General features: G+C 32.8%; 2 protein-coding genes across 2 annotated transcripts in view; both read left to right on the top strand.

Moving 5' to 3' along the window:
• LOC137647058 (transient receptor potential cation channel subfamily M member 2-like) overlaps window positions 1–3,736 on the top strand; it is a 16,295-nt gene extending 12,559 nt beyond the window's left edge. Inside the window, exons 12-14 of the mRNA XM_068380221.1 lie at window positions 972–1,094; window positions 1,711–1,913; window positions 3,549–3,736. Of these exons, the coding sequence (XP_068236322.1) occupies window positions 972–1,094; window positions 1,711–1,913; window positions 3,549–3,609 (387 nt within the window). The 3' untranslated portion in view covers window positions 3,610–3,736. The remainder of the gene's footprint in view (window positions 1–971; window positions 1,095–1,710; window positions 1,914–3,548) is intronic.
• Window positions 3,737–10,791: 7,055 nt separating this feature from the next.
• Window positions 10,792–15,000, top strand: part of LOC137647057 (uncharacterized) — a 592,613-nt gene continuing 588,404 nt past the window's right edge. The window contains exon 1 of the mRNA XM_068380219.1: window positions 10,792–11,007. The gene's annotated coding sequence lies outside the window, so the exon portion shown is untranslated. The remainder of the gene's footprint in view (window positions 11,008–15,000) is intronic.

The following is a 15,000-nucleotide window of genomic DNA, read 5'->3' as shown; positions in this document are numbered from 1 at the left end:
TGGATTCTCATAGACTCAAATATGAACCAAGTTTGAAGCCTATGTGACAACGATATCGAAACTTATGGCTTATCACGTGAATTGGACATTTTGTGTGACTGTGACCTTGACCTTTTAAAATTTAATCCTTTACACCTTTTTACATTTCTTTTAATCCCTGTAAGTTTCATTGCTCTTCGATTAAATTTGTGGTCAGGAAGCTGTTCACACACACACAAACACACACACACACACACACAAAACAAAAGTAAAAAACTTACCTCCTTCCAACTTCGTTAGCAGAGGTAATAAGGATTTTGCATCTTCCTGATTGAGTGATCTAACCTATAAACTGGTTCCGTAAGGAAGTTATTAAATTCTATAATTCTTTTTAATATCAAAAGATTTAACATTTATTGAATATGTGTTTAAGATTACCGTGGCATATCAGTTTGAACGTTATTATTAAAATGAAACTTAATATAGTTGTATTTATTTTTTTCATATATTTTTAATGATATTGCTAGGGATGATGTGTTCATATCCTGATGAAAGAAGCCCAAAATTACCATTTTATTGTAATAAAAGGTTTTACACAATAGCATATGAATATGTTTGCATATAAATATATAAATAAATGAATAAATAAAAAATGTATCTATATATATATATATATATGTATATATATATATATATTATATGTATATATATGTATATATATATATATATATATATGCTCAGTATGTTGTTCATATAAATATATGGTTGTGTGCATATATATATATATATATACATATATGCTCAGTATGTTATACACATAAATATATGGTTGTGTGCATATATATATATATATACATATATGCTCAGTATGTTATACACATAAATATATGGTTGTGTGCATATATATATATATATATATACATTCAAAGCTTATCTGTATGTGTATATAACTAGTTCTTAAAAATCCTGATCATCTGGTTTTCATTTCGCAGGAAACGTTTTATCTCGGGAAAATTCTGTATTCCTGTTGCTCGATGCTCTTCTGTTTTCGTCTGTTCAGAGTATACTACATCAGCAGCAGACTCGGTCCGCTTATCCTCATATTCATCTTTATGGTAAGAAGAAAAGGTTAGATATTATTCTTTATGGGTTTATCAGATTTATTGGGATCTTGTACTTTTATATAATGCTGTTTGATCTTAATGCTTATCTCGTTTTCTATAATTTTAAAAAAAATGGGTTGCTTTCTTAGTAGATATTCCTACTTTTTGTCAGTGATAAGCGATATCTTCATAGCTAGGTTTTGATATATGAAATAGGACCTAATGGCCTATCGTTGGGGACGGAGAGGCAATTCTTCGCGTAAATTTAACGGCGGGGAAACCCTGAAGTTACACTTGTGAAGTAAAGTTTAAAAAAAGTTCAAGGAATCTTCATATTGATTTGTTGATATTTCATAAGTTTTATGGCTTCTCAGGACTACAAACCCTGGACGAAACAAAATTCCTTTCATTGAATCCGTAATTTCTCTTTGTAAATGAAGAAATCCTTCGTAATTCGAAATAGAAGTTAAAAAAAATTCATTATATCTTCATATTAAATTGATATTTCATTAAATTTTATGGCTTCTCAAGACTCCAAACTTGAACAAAGTGTAATTTCTTTCAATGAATCTACAATTTCTCTTTCAAAACGAAGAAATCCTTCGTTTCTTCTTCCTTTGTTTTGCAGATGCCAAAGCTCCTGGATTTTCTAGCCTTCCTTCTGGTCCTACTGGTAGGATACGGAATCACGTCGAAAGCGCTCATGTATCATCCCTGTAACACGAGGAAATCCTTTGAGAGCTTCGAGAGCGTCACGGAATTTCTTGAGGACATCTTTTTTCACTCCTTATTGGCTGATATTTGGCGAACTCATGCTGGACGATATTCAAGGTTTGAACCACTAATACTACTACTCTTATTATTATTATTATTATTATCATTATTATTATTATTATTATTATTATTATTATTATTATTATTATTGTTATTATTATTATTATTATTATTATTATTTATTATTATTATTATTATTATTATTATTATTATTAATTATTTAGTGAATCACAGTCTGCAGAGACAGGTGGCTTATAGTGTGGGGTTCCGGGTTACACCCAGCTTCCTTAGGAATCAATCACTTCCCTCACTTTATGTGCTATTTCAAGTAGCACGCTCTTTTGCACATATCCTAGGGCTATATCGGTTCCCTTCCTTCTCAAGATTATTATTATTATTATTATTATTATTATTATTGTTGTTGTTATTATTATTATTCATAACTGCGCATTCTTGGCTCTGCTAAGAAAGTTTCTCAGAAATGACTGTTCCTGTGTTTGGATAAAAATCAGGAACATGATTAATGCAATTGTGGAATCTAGATCAATATTTCTTAAATACTTGGTGAAATTTTCAGTTGACATAGAGAATTTTCTTTATATAGTTTATATATTTTCTTATGTCCTTTTCTTGTTTGGCCATTTTCCCCTGTTCAAGCACTTGGGCTTATAGCATCTTGCTTTTCCAACTAAGGTTGTAGCTTAGCTATTATTTATAATAATTTACTCACAAACTGGGATGTTTGAAGAATTACAAGGAAAAAAGTAGTCTACCTTCCTCTAGAGAGAGGGAAGGTTACAGACATGGGAAAACTACAGGTAGGAGATTTCTCAGCTTTGTTGCTAAAGAGCAATAATTTTTTTTAAATAAATGCTTCATAATTTTTACGGGATGATATTGTCACGACTTTCATCTGCCCATCCCAGGTTATGAAAGTTATGGATTACCTGATATGCGAAATATTGATTAAAGGGAGTAAGAATTGCCTTGCGGAGGGAAGAATTGGGATTTTAGATAAGTATGAAGACAGAGTAATGAATAATTTACAAAGTTGCGAAGGTCAAAGCCATTTCAGACTCTGTGTTACTTGTCTTAGCTCTTCTTTCAGAGTCAGCATATAGTTCAGAGTTCACGTTATTTGGGGGATCCCACAAATGTTAAACTCGTGTTTCAAGGATCTGTTGAGATAAGTTTTAAAAAGCAGTTATCAAATCAGTTTTATATTTTGATTATTTTTAATTTATCTTCATTCATTTTTGAAATTTGAGAATAAGTAAAGCCCTTTTTGCTGGGAGTTATAGGAATTAATATTCTTGGCATCTGTAAATAAATAACCACAACAGTTTGCAAGTGGACAGTAATTAGAGTAAAATTTAAGTCATAAAAATTCATGACCTAAAGTTGCTAATTATTTTAACTACTCGGTTCAGTTTCAGCGATAACAAAGGATAATATATATATATATATATACACAGTATATATATATATATATATACAGTATATATATATATATATATATATACAGTATATATATATATATATATGTGTGTGTGTGTATATATATAATATATATATACATACATATATATATATATATGTGTGTGTGTGTGTATGTAGGTATATATATATATATATATATATTCTACACCATATCAATAGAAAAGAACTATAATAATAGTCGTATAACTCTAGACCACTCGTATACGGTCTGCCAAAAGATGAACTGGGACTGGTCATGGGCTACTTCCTGTGAGACCTGCGAACCAGGTGACGGTAACCCAGAGTGCAAGTGCATAAGTTCGACCCCGGGGGAGCGCATCGCCACCAAGCTCATGTTGGCTGTGTACCTAGTCGTTGGGAACGTGCTTCTTCTTAACCTCATCATCGCTATATTTACGTGAGTTTAATTAGATTATTTCCATGTATGTGCAATTCAGAGTTATGTATACGCACATACACACACGCACACAACACAAACATATATATATATATATATATATATAATGAATAGATGACGTCTCAGCAGCGTCCAAAAATCGAAGACAGCTTCTCCTTGGACAGATCGTCCTGCAGATAGTTTTCAGGATAACAGCAGAAATATATTTACTTTTCTCCATTTATTGTTTGGTGAGACGTTGTCTATTCATTATACAAGTAGAGTAACAGGGCCAAGTAAAACACACACACACACACACACACACACATATATATATATGTGTGTGTGAGTATATATGTATATATATAAATAAATATATATATATATATATATATATATATAAGCAGTTCTCTCCTTAGAAGTGGGCAGAGCCAGGAGGCTTTCATTAATTAATCAGTTCGGAAGTTCATGTTACCTTTGAACTTCAACTGTAGAATGATATTCAATCATAACAATATATATGCCAAATCCATGCAAATTTTCCTTACTTCCAAAGCATCTTCTCTTCCAGCAACGTTTTCCAGTACGTCCAGGAAAAGAGCAGCGAGCACTGGAAGTTCGAGATGTATCGTCTCATCCGTGAATACGAGACGCGATCAGGGTTTCCTCCTCCTTTGAGTCTCGTTGGTTTCTTGAAGGATTTGAAGAAGTTTCTGCCGTGGACAAGTTCGCCCGTGGTGCCAAGCCAGTTGAATAAAGGTACGTTAATGATGTACGGCTGGACACAGGCATTTCTGGTGCGCCTTGCGCTAAGGAAGTGCACCTTATCACACCCTTTCTGCAAGGTGAGTAACCAAATAGGGGCTGTAGGTTTAATGGTTTAAAGATTGCTCATGAATGGCAGAGGCAAGGGACAGTACAATGTCTCAGCAGGATAATGACTTAGAGACCGACCATATAAACGTATAATCAGCACTTAAGCCCCATCTCCTCTCAAGGGTCTGGTAATGGCTGCTGATGACTCAGCAGATAGAAATATAAGCTCTCCCAAATCCTTCATCCTTAGTTCACAAGGATGGCGAGCTTGCAGATACCACAAGAAACTGTTGGGCTTTGATCGGGACTTGAGCCCCAGTCCAGCAGATTGCCAGGCAAGGATGTTTCCAATAGGCTACCACAACCCTTGGGTAGTGTACAGTAGGAACTCACCGTGCAGTTAAAGTGTGACGGTGCACCTCCTCAGGAATTTCTATGTCCAACTGTACCTATGTAGATTAGCTGAAAACTTGCTCGTGAGTTCATTTAAGATGATTATCGTGAACCTAGTATGTTAAGAGGGTCTGGATGTTTGCTTTTGATAGAGTTAAGAAAGGAAAAAATAGCAAGTAACGTAAATTGATATAGAATTAAGACTGATTCATCATATCTGCTGACTCAAAACTGATGCTCAAGGTCAAGCCCATAAGCAAATTTTTTGTAGAATAAGTCGTCTGTATATGAAAAAAGTGAGAATAATAAGAAAAAAAAATAATATTAGTACAATATTCCTAAACGTTGAAAATAATATAGCCGGACAAGTCGTCAAACATGTAACTGTAAACATAGATACACATTATCCGGGAAATGATTCAGAATTTGAGGTTTCTGTTCTCTAAAATATAAGTCAGTTGCAGTAATTTCTGCTCTGAAATATAGCATAGGGATAGATTTCAATATTCTTAAAAATGATTCATCATCATCTCCTCCTACGCCTATTGACGCAAAGGGACTCGGTTAGATTTCGCCAGTCGTCTCTATCTTGAGCTTTTAATTCATCATCTACTTCGAGCTGCATAATCCTCAGCCATGTATGCCTGGGTCTTCCAAGTCTTCTAGTCCCTTGTGGAACCCATTTGAACGTTTGGTGAACTAATTTCTCTTGGGGAGTAAGAAGAGCATGCCCAAACCATCCCCATCTACCCCTCACCATGATCTCATCCACATATGGCACTCGAGTAATCTCTCTCATAGTTTCTTTTCTAATCTTATAATGCCCTTTTACTTGCAATATCCTTCTGAGGGCTTTGTTTTCAAATCTACTAAATATGTTTGGGATTGTTTCATTGTCATACCATGACTCATGTCCATATAGTAACACCGGTCTCACTAAACTGATATATAGTTTGAGTTTTATATGTAATTATACATAAAAAACTCAGAAAAATAGATTTATTTTTCGTAATGGAAATGAGGGTAACGTAATTTCCACTCTAAAATAAGTCATGAGATTCAAATTCTGTTCTATGAAATATAAGTCAGAAGTAATATATGCTTTAATATAAAGCAAATAATTCAGTAGAATGAATTTAGTTTCCGTAAATAAAATCATAAATACAATTTTGCTTTATAATAAGTCAGAAAATTCAGTTTCTACCCTATAAAATATAAGTTGGTAGAGGTAATGTCTTGCTTGAAATAAAGCAGGGTAGTAAATTTCGATTCTGTAAAACAATTCCGAAGATTCAATTTCTGCCCTCTAAAATATAAGTTGGTAAAGGTAATTTTTTGTTTGAAATAAAGCAGGGGAATAAATTTCGATTCTCTAAAACAATTCAGAAGATTCAATTTCTATTCTCTAAAACAATTCAAAAGATTCAATTTCGATTCCCTAAAACAATTCCGAAGATTTAATTTCTGCCCTCTAAAATATAAGTTGGTAGAGGTAATTTCTTGTTTGGAATAAAGCAGGGAAATGAATTTTTGATTCCCTAAAACAATTCAGAAGATTCAATTTCTATTCTCTAAAATATTTCAAAAGATTCAATTTCGATTCTCTAAAACAATTCCGAAGATTCAATTTCTGTCCTCTAAAATGTAAGTTGGTAGAGGTAATTTCTTGTTTGAAATAAAGCAGGGAAATGAATTTTTGATTCCCTAAAACAATTCAGAAGATTCAATTTCTATTCTCTTGTAGCATCAGCGGACAAGCAGCGGAGCCGGGCCTCCCTGAAGATTTTCGTCCAGAACAACGCTCAGGTTGAACCTTCTACTCAACGGTCTCCGCCATTGCCAGAAATGGTCGAAGTGTTCGAACGACTGTCTCGTTTGTGAGTGTTTCAAAAGCGTCTATGTTATTGTTCCTATGATATTTCTTTATATTTCTTATGTATCTAAAGACTTGATATATGTTTTCTATGTTTTCTGTTTAGATTTCATTTGGTTTCTTTTGTTTTCAAACACAATCTAATCCCGTTTCTTGGTTTTATTGTTTTCGAACGCAGTCGAATGATAAATTCTTTATTATTCACGTCTTCTGATCACATTCATATTCTACCTCGAAGTATTGTTTTGTTATCTACGGTAATGTTTATGGTTTTTTTACAAGTTCCAAATTACTCTCCTGCATATTTTGATATAATGTATTTTCGTTTACAAAGCTCAAATAATTTTCACATACAAATTTTTTTTTAAAGAAATAGAATAAAAGATAATGTCTATACTTGAGTGATCACCATAACCATAAATTGACTAGTTTAGTTCGTAGCCATCTAAAATGTAACTTGGCTATTTGTAAACATGACTCACCATCTCACATTCTAGTTAATTAATGAATTATATATAAATAATACAGCTTATAAACAGAAAAAAATAAAACACACTGCAATTTTTACCTATAATATTTTCCCGTTTCTGTTAATATTACACCAGAGAGGAGAAACTAACAGACACCCTGAACAGAATGGAGAGGCCAACCGTCCATCAGGTATGCTTCATCGCAGAGTTGATTCGATGTTGATTAGATTATTGGAAGGTAGATTAGCTCCACTGCTCGGATGACTAGATAGGATTATTAATCTTCTCTCCGGAGGATTGTGGATTGACTTCATGTGGTGAATGTTTAAAGCGTTGTGAACCATCTCTTGGGTGGTTAGGTTTAGCAGATGATAGAATTGCAGGTTGAAAGTAACTCTTAGTGCAGTGCGCACTGAGGATATGTATGTGTCGGTTTAAAGGTTTAAATGGCAAAGGCAAGTGACAGTGACAAAGCCTTAGCGACAGGACAAGGAATTTGCCCTGGAGACTAGAGATGGACCATATATATATATATATATATATGTGTGTGTGTGTGTATATATATATATATATATGTATGTATGTATATATACTGTATATATATGTATATGTATATATACATACATACATACATATATATATATATATATATATGCTGTATATATATGTGTATATATACTGTATATATATACTGTATATATATATATATATATATATATAATGATCAGCGCCAAGCCCCTCTCCATCCAAGCTAGGACCAGGGAGAGCCAACACCCCCATCCCCCCATCCTTAACTCACAAGGATGGTGAGGTTGCAAACCCTAGTAGAAACTATCGAGCTTGAGCAGGACTCGAACGCAGCCCGGCAGATCACCAAAGAAGAATAGTGAGATTAAGGAGGAGATGGTTAGTCTTTTGCAAGCAGCAATAGGTTACATGAGACCAGAGAGGCATATGAGTGAGTGTAAATCCTGTCTCCTTTTGATTATTGGAATAGCAGATTTTAATGTCTTTCACTGAAGATTCAAAGTGTTCAGTGAGAGATATATTCAATATTATATATACTGATGCTTAAAGTATTTGAATTAGTATGAATAATTATATATACTGTAGTTATAAAGTTATTATACTTTTCTTTGAGATCTGCACCACCAGTATTTAAAAGAGATTGGGAGTAGCGCTTTGACTTTTTTCAGAAACAAATAAAATACTTTAGTAACTAGGTTTCTCTTGAAGATCTACATCACAATTATTATTATTATTATTATTATTATTATTATTATTATTATTATTATTATTATTATTATTACTACAACTAAACTACAACACTAGTTGGAAAAGGAAGATGTTATAAGTCCAAGGGCTCCAACAGGTAAGAATAGCCCAGTGAGGAAAGAAAATAAGGAAATAAATAAACTACAAGAGTGATGAACAATCAAAATAAAATATTGCAAGAACAGTAACAGCATTAAAATAGATCTCTCATATACAAACTATAAAAACTTAAAAAATCAAGAGGGAGAGAAATAAGATGGAATAGTTTGCTGCAGTGTACCCTCAAGCAAGAGAACTCCTCCTCAAGACAGTAACAATAATGAAGTAATAACGAAACAAGTTTCTTTTCGTGGTATACATCGCCATTACTTAAATAAGAGCTAGGTTAACTTTTTCCTCCTGGGGATTACATAGTCGACAGTTACAAATGTAATGTATTGGGGATGTAACTTTCTCGTAGATCTCTGCATCGGCATTACAAAGTATTCTAGAAGTTTTATTCCAGCTGTAACCAAGTTGTGGAATGATCTTCCTAATCGGGTATTTGAATCAGTAGAACGTCTAAAGTTCAAAGTTGCAGCAAATGTTTTTATGGTGAACAGGCTGACATAAGTCTTTTTATAGCTATATATGAATTATCTGTTTTAATGTTGTTAATGATTTTTAAAATATTTTATTTTAATTTTTCATTACTTCTTATATCGTTTATCTATTTCCTTGTTTCCTTTCCTCATTGGGCTATTTTTCCCTGTTGGAGCCTTTGGGCTTATAGCATCTTGCTTTTCCAATTAGGGTTGTAGCTTGGCTAATAATAATAATAATAATAATAATAATAATAATAATAATAATAATAATAATAATAATAATACCAAGGTTTCCTTTCGAGGAATTATAGTTTAATTGCTTTAATAAATTAAAGATTTAAGGAGCAATATAACTATTTTTCATTAAGTAAATGAATCATTTGATAACTGGTAATGATTCTTCCTTTTTTAAAAGGACCACATCATTATTTATGTTTTAAAATATACTCATGTATTGTATGTCTATGAAATATTCAAGTACTTTATTATGCCAATTTTTTTTCTGAAACTATTTTATCAATTCATTATAAATCACAATGAGTTTAATTCACTAGAAGTTTACTGATTACAGGCTCAAAACGAATGAACAATAGGAAAAATTTTCCAATTTCCTTAAATTTGAAGTGAGCAAACCCGAAATTACCTTAGATTTACCTAAAAATTCCCTTGAAACAATGGAAATTACCTCAAACTAAGGTAATTACCTTAAAAGTTTAAACCCTGGTTACCTCCTCTACAACTTGGTAGGGATAGGCTTCCCATTCCAGGATAGCCAAAAGATCTTGCATCTGTAAGATTTATTCTACTGTATTAGTTTTAAATAACACATCATTACACTGCACCATTCATACCTTAGTTACAATTCCTCACAATGCATTATGTCTAAAGGGCTTACATAAGTTTCTCTTTATAGTCTTCTTAAAAAATTATTTTTCATTGTTTTCATTCCTCTTTGGGCTATTTTCCTAGGGTTTATAGCATCCTGCTTTTCCAACTAGGATTGTAGCTTAGCAAGTTAAAATAATGGTAATATATATGTGAAAGATCTATTTTATTGTTACTGTTCTCAAAACATTTTATATTAATTGTCCATTACTTCTCTTGTAGTTTATTTATTTTCCTGTTTTCTTTCCTTAGCGCGCTATTTTTCCTTGTTGACGCCAACTAGGTTTGTAGCTTAGCTAATAATAATAATAATAATAATAATAATAATAATAATAATAATAATAATAATAATAATAATAATAATAATAATAAACAAAGTTTAGAGACCCTCCCTTTTAATTGTTTAGTTCGACTTATTTTTCATGTAGGCTAATGGTTTGGCTTTCTTTCATAACAGAGTAATGTAGAATGCAAAGAAAACTCCGAAGAGGAAAATACCCCGGCGCCCTTCCAGAAACTTCTAGACCTTCCGGAGAAAATATACTTACTGGAGGATCACTTACGTTCCTCTCAAGCGAGGCTGGAAATAGCGCAGGCCCAACACCGTCAGGATATAAAGGACCTTCAGGAATTAGTGAAGGCGTTATCCTCATCTTCTTCCGTCAAAGAGAAAAAGGACAAGTCGACTACATAAACGTCGGTTTTCATAAAATGCTAGTTGGCAACTTGGCAGTCAGTCGTCCTCTCCTCTCCCGTCGAGAGAGACAAAAGTGTTTACACCGGTAATACCCGGTTATTTTTTGTGATTATGTGTAGGCGTCCTTTTAACGGTTCTGTTGAAGCTGACTCTGATTATCGTTGTCAAGTTTTATTCATTTTTGTGCATAGATGATTGGAGTAACATACAGTGAATAGATTATTGGAGGAGTAACAAACAGTCAATAGATGAGGGGAGTAACATGCAGTTAGATGGACCAAGGTAAGTTCCTGTAATGTCGATGAGGTTTAGTTATGGAACTGTAGATCAAGGATATTTCTTGAAATGTATTGTATGTACCTTTTGCATTTACTCAGTTTATTCATTTATCTTAATACGAATATCATCATCCTTTCTAGTTTTGAATAGTTAAAGAAATTTATGTTGGATCTAAAGAAGGCCACTGTTATTTGATACTTTATGGTCGTTGTTAGGGACAGTCATTGAAAGTGATACATTATGTTCTCACATTTCCCTACCGTTTTTCCTGTCATTAAGTACTTAGATTCCTCACCGTTTCCGTCAACATTATATAGTAAACTGCTTTTGAATTTCGCCTTTATCAGCTAATAAACAACCATTCTCCGGCCGTCATGCGTTGGTCAGATTTTGGTCTCTTGCTCAGTAAATTTCTCACTCATGCATCACTGGTGCCATCTAGGATGCAAATTTTAAACTTTTTGTGTGTGTAGGATTGTAGGATATACTTCCCACAAACGCGTGGTGGTAATGGTCTGAGGATGAACTTCTAGGGTATGAAATCCTATGTTTGGTTAGTTAAGGTTAGGTTAGGAGCCATGGTTAACTTAACTTGATAGGTTGGGTAATTTATGTACCTTGGCAATTTCAACTGCTACCCGATTTTGTTTTTAGCAACCAGATATCTAGAAATTTGGAGATTGATTCTATCAAAGTGTTCAGAGTAGAATCACACACACACACACACACACACATATATATATATATATATATATAAATGCGGGTACTTTCCTGTTATTGTCCAACCACTAATTTCCGATATAACCCCAATACAAGTTTTTAGGTTAGGTTAGGTTTGAAACTGTAGGTGGATAATATTAAAACCTAACCTTACTTAACCAAACCTAAAAAATAGTATTGGTGTTATATCGGGAATTATTGGTGGGGCAATAACAGGAAAGTACCTATATGCGTATTATAGCAACAATAGGAAAAGTGCAACTACTTGATTGCAGTTAGTGTTATCACATTTTGAGAATGATTAAAGTTTTTGTGTACATGTATTAAGCCTTCTATATTATCCCGGACTTGATTTCTTTGCCCTGCACAACAAGGTGTGAAATTGTACCCAAGTAATTAATCGAACATTTAACGGCTAAAATATATTACAGTGGCTAAAATTATCGTAGGCGTATTACATTAGTGTCATTAGTATTTAATGTTTTTTTTATGGAATTATTCCCTGGAAATATTCTTGGTATTTGATAATTATAGAATATTTAACATAGTTAAACCAAACTAAGAATGAAAACAGGTTCCTACTGTTTTGTATTGGTAGTTGGTGATGGTAGATGGACTTAGAAATCCGATGATTTAGACTATTTTCGTTGATATATTTTTTCTATTGGACAATCAATGGACGTTATTAGTTATGTTCCTGTTTTCACGCACAATGGTCAACTACGCTTAGTCTCATAAAACATAACCGTTCCATAATTTATACAGCGAACATATTTTTGATCGAGGTAATATTTCTTGTTCGATCAAGTGAGTTCCGGAACTTACGTATTCACTAGGGAGAAAGGGAGAGGGATTTAAGAATTATGTGAGCTTCATACAAAAAGGTTTAAGGTTTGTTGGAAGAGAGGGTGAGAGGGAGCTGGAAGCTTTATAGGCTCAATATATAAAGAGGGTTGAACTTTATTTATGTACAGTACAAAGTGTTATGTAAGTTTTACCTAAATTATTTGTTTATTTATTTGTTTAGTTTCACCTATTTATTTAATTATTACATTTATCAGCGTTTTACCTTCCCGTTGAGGTTATGTTACTATGCTTGTATGTGTAAAAATACTTGCAAATTATATATATATATATATATATATACGTAGATATATATATATATATATATATATGTATATATATATATGTTTGTGTGTGTATAGATATGTATGTATTTATATATATATATATATATATACTGTATATATATATATATATTTATATATATATGTATATATATATATATATATATACATATATATATATATATGTATGTGTGTGTGTGTATAGATATATATATATATATATATATGTATATATATATATATATCTTTGTGTATGTTTAGAATAGCTTTAACAAATTTATCACATATTCTGGTAAGCCCATTTTTTCTAATCTGTGATAAATGACTTCCAACATTTTACCGAGTTATGAAATTATCTTCCTTTTAAACGAATTAATGATTGTTTGAATAAGCTTTACAGCTCATTTCATGTGAAGCTCTTCAGAAACTTCGTACAACTAAATGATAAAATTTCCATATTTTTGAGCATGCATAAAGATTTCCTAGGAATGCCTACAATTTATATTTAAATGAATCATGAAATTCCTTCTATTTAAGGAAGCTATGGAATTTTATATGGGAATGAACAATAAAAGTTCTTAGTTTTGAATGAACTGTTAATATCCTGATCCAAATGATTTGATGTTAATACACATGATAGGAAACAATACAGGTTGAGTTTTATTAGTAATATTCATGGGAATGATTTCGAGGGAACAGATTCATATAGATTAAATGAATTATAAGATTTAAGGATTGTTCCTGAAAATTTGAAATATTAATTGACTTGTGTTTGTATCGAGGGAGTAAAGCTTTAATGTCACTCGAATATGCTATTTGATTATTTATATTATTGTTTTTGTTGGTTTTTATCCATTTTATTAGTTTATTTATTTGATTATTACATCAGAGGAGTAATTATAGGCAGCATCAATAGTGGTAAATATTTCATCTTGCTTATATAAATCAGTTGTAAACGATTTTGGACTGTAATTATGTTTGTAAGAAGCATTTTTTATAACTGGCACGTTTTTAATGATTTTGAACATGGGAAATTCGGAAAAAAACCTCCATTTGGTCTTAGCAATTCCTAAATATTCTCTCCACGTACGAACTTTTTCAGACAATACCCCCCCCCCCATCCGACCCCTTCCTTCCGGGTTCCAAAAATCAACAGAAACTCGAACCCGATGAGTTTGGTGATTCAACTTTGGACCGGTGATTTCAGGAAAGGTATTTGACCAAAAGATTTTGCGTACTTTAGGAATTTAGATTCGTGTCTTTTTCTAGCTGATGAAAATGAATTATTTTCTTGTTGGTTCTGGAAATATGCTGGAGTTGCACTAGTCAGAGGAATTGTAAATTCACCAACTGTACAATTCATTTCACATTGTGTATTGTAGGCACTATTTAAGGGTATTTGTAACGTTCATTCGGCTTCTTTCTACAGTTTAAAGATTTTAAAGGCCAATCATGAATGTGAAGGGATAGTGAGAATGCCCTAGCTAGCGGGACAATGTCCTTCAAACTAACCAAATATACATACGATAGCTAGGACCAGGGAGGGACAGGCAATAACACAGAAAACCAACAACAAAGAACTATTGGGTATGCCCCAATCTTTCCACCTCCCACTGTACTTCAATTTAGCACCTTTCCCCACAATCCTTTCAATCCTAACTCCCCCCTCCCCTCCCCCACCTATCCTATCCCCTTATACTGTAGCTGTACTGTACAGGCAATGGCTGCTGATGACTCAGCAAGTCGACCTATAGGCTTCCTCAAACCCACATCCTTAGCTCACAAAGATGGTGAGGTTGCAGACACTACAAGAAACTATCGAGCTAAGCGATTGAAAGGCAGGAACGTTTCCAATAGGCCACTGCAATCCTGCACTTGCTTTATATCTTAATTTACCTCCGTTCCTACTTCCTTTTTACCTTTTTGTTGTCCAATCTCTTCTAACTTTTATCTAATATACTTAGGCGTTGAATGGCCTCACAAGGCCTGGCGCCGGACTATTTAGCTAGAATTTATAAATCCAAACTAACGATAAAATTTATTTTTTTATTACTTAATACCAAAAATATCTGCAACGATCGTGCATGTTGCAATATCCAATGAACTAAAATATCGACAAACTGCTCTGTAACAAACAAGAGGATAGAAT

The sequence above is a fragment of the Palaemon carinicauda genome, chromosome 9, assembly GCF_036898095.1.
Source record: "Palaemon carinicauda isolate YSFRI2023 chromosome 9, ASM3689809v2, whole genome shotgun sequence".
NCBI classification, from domain to species: Eukaryota; Metazoa; Arthropoda; class Malacostraca; order Decapoda; family Palaemonidae; genus Palaemon; species Palaemon carinicauda.
Note: the sequence above shows the minus strand (reverse complement) of the source record. Positions and strands in the feature narration are given on the sequence as shown.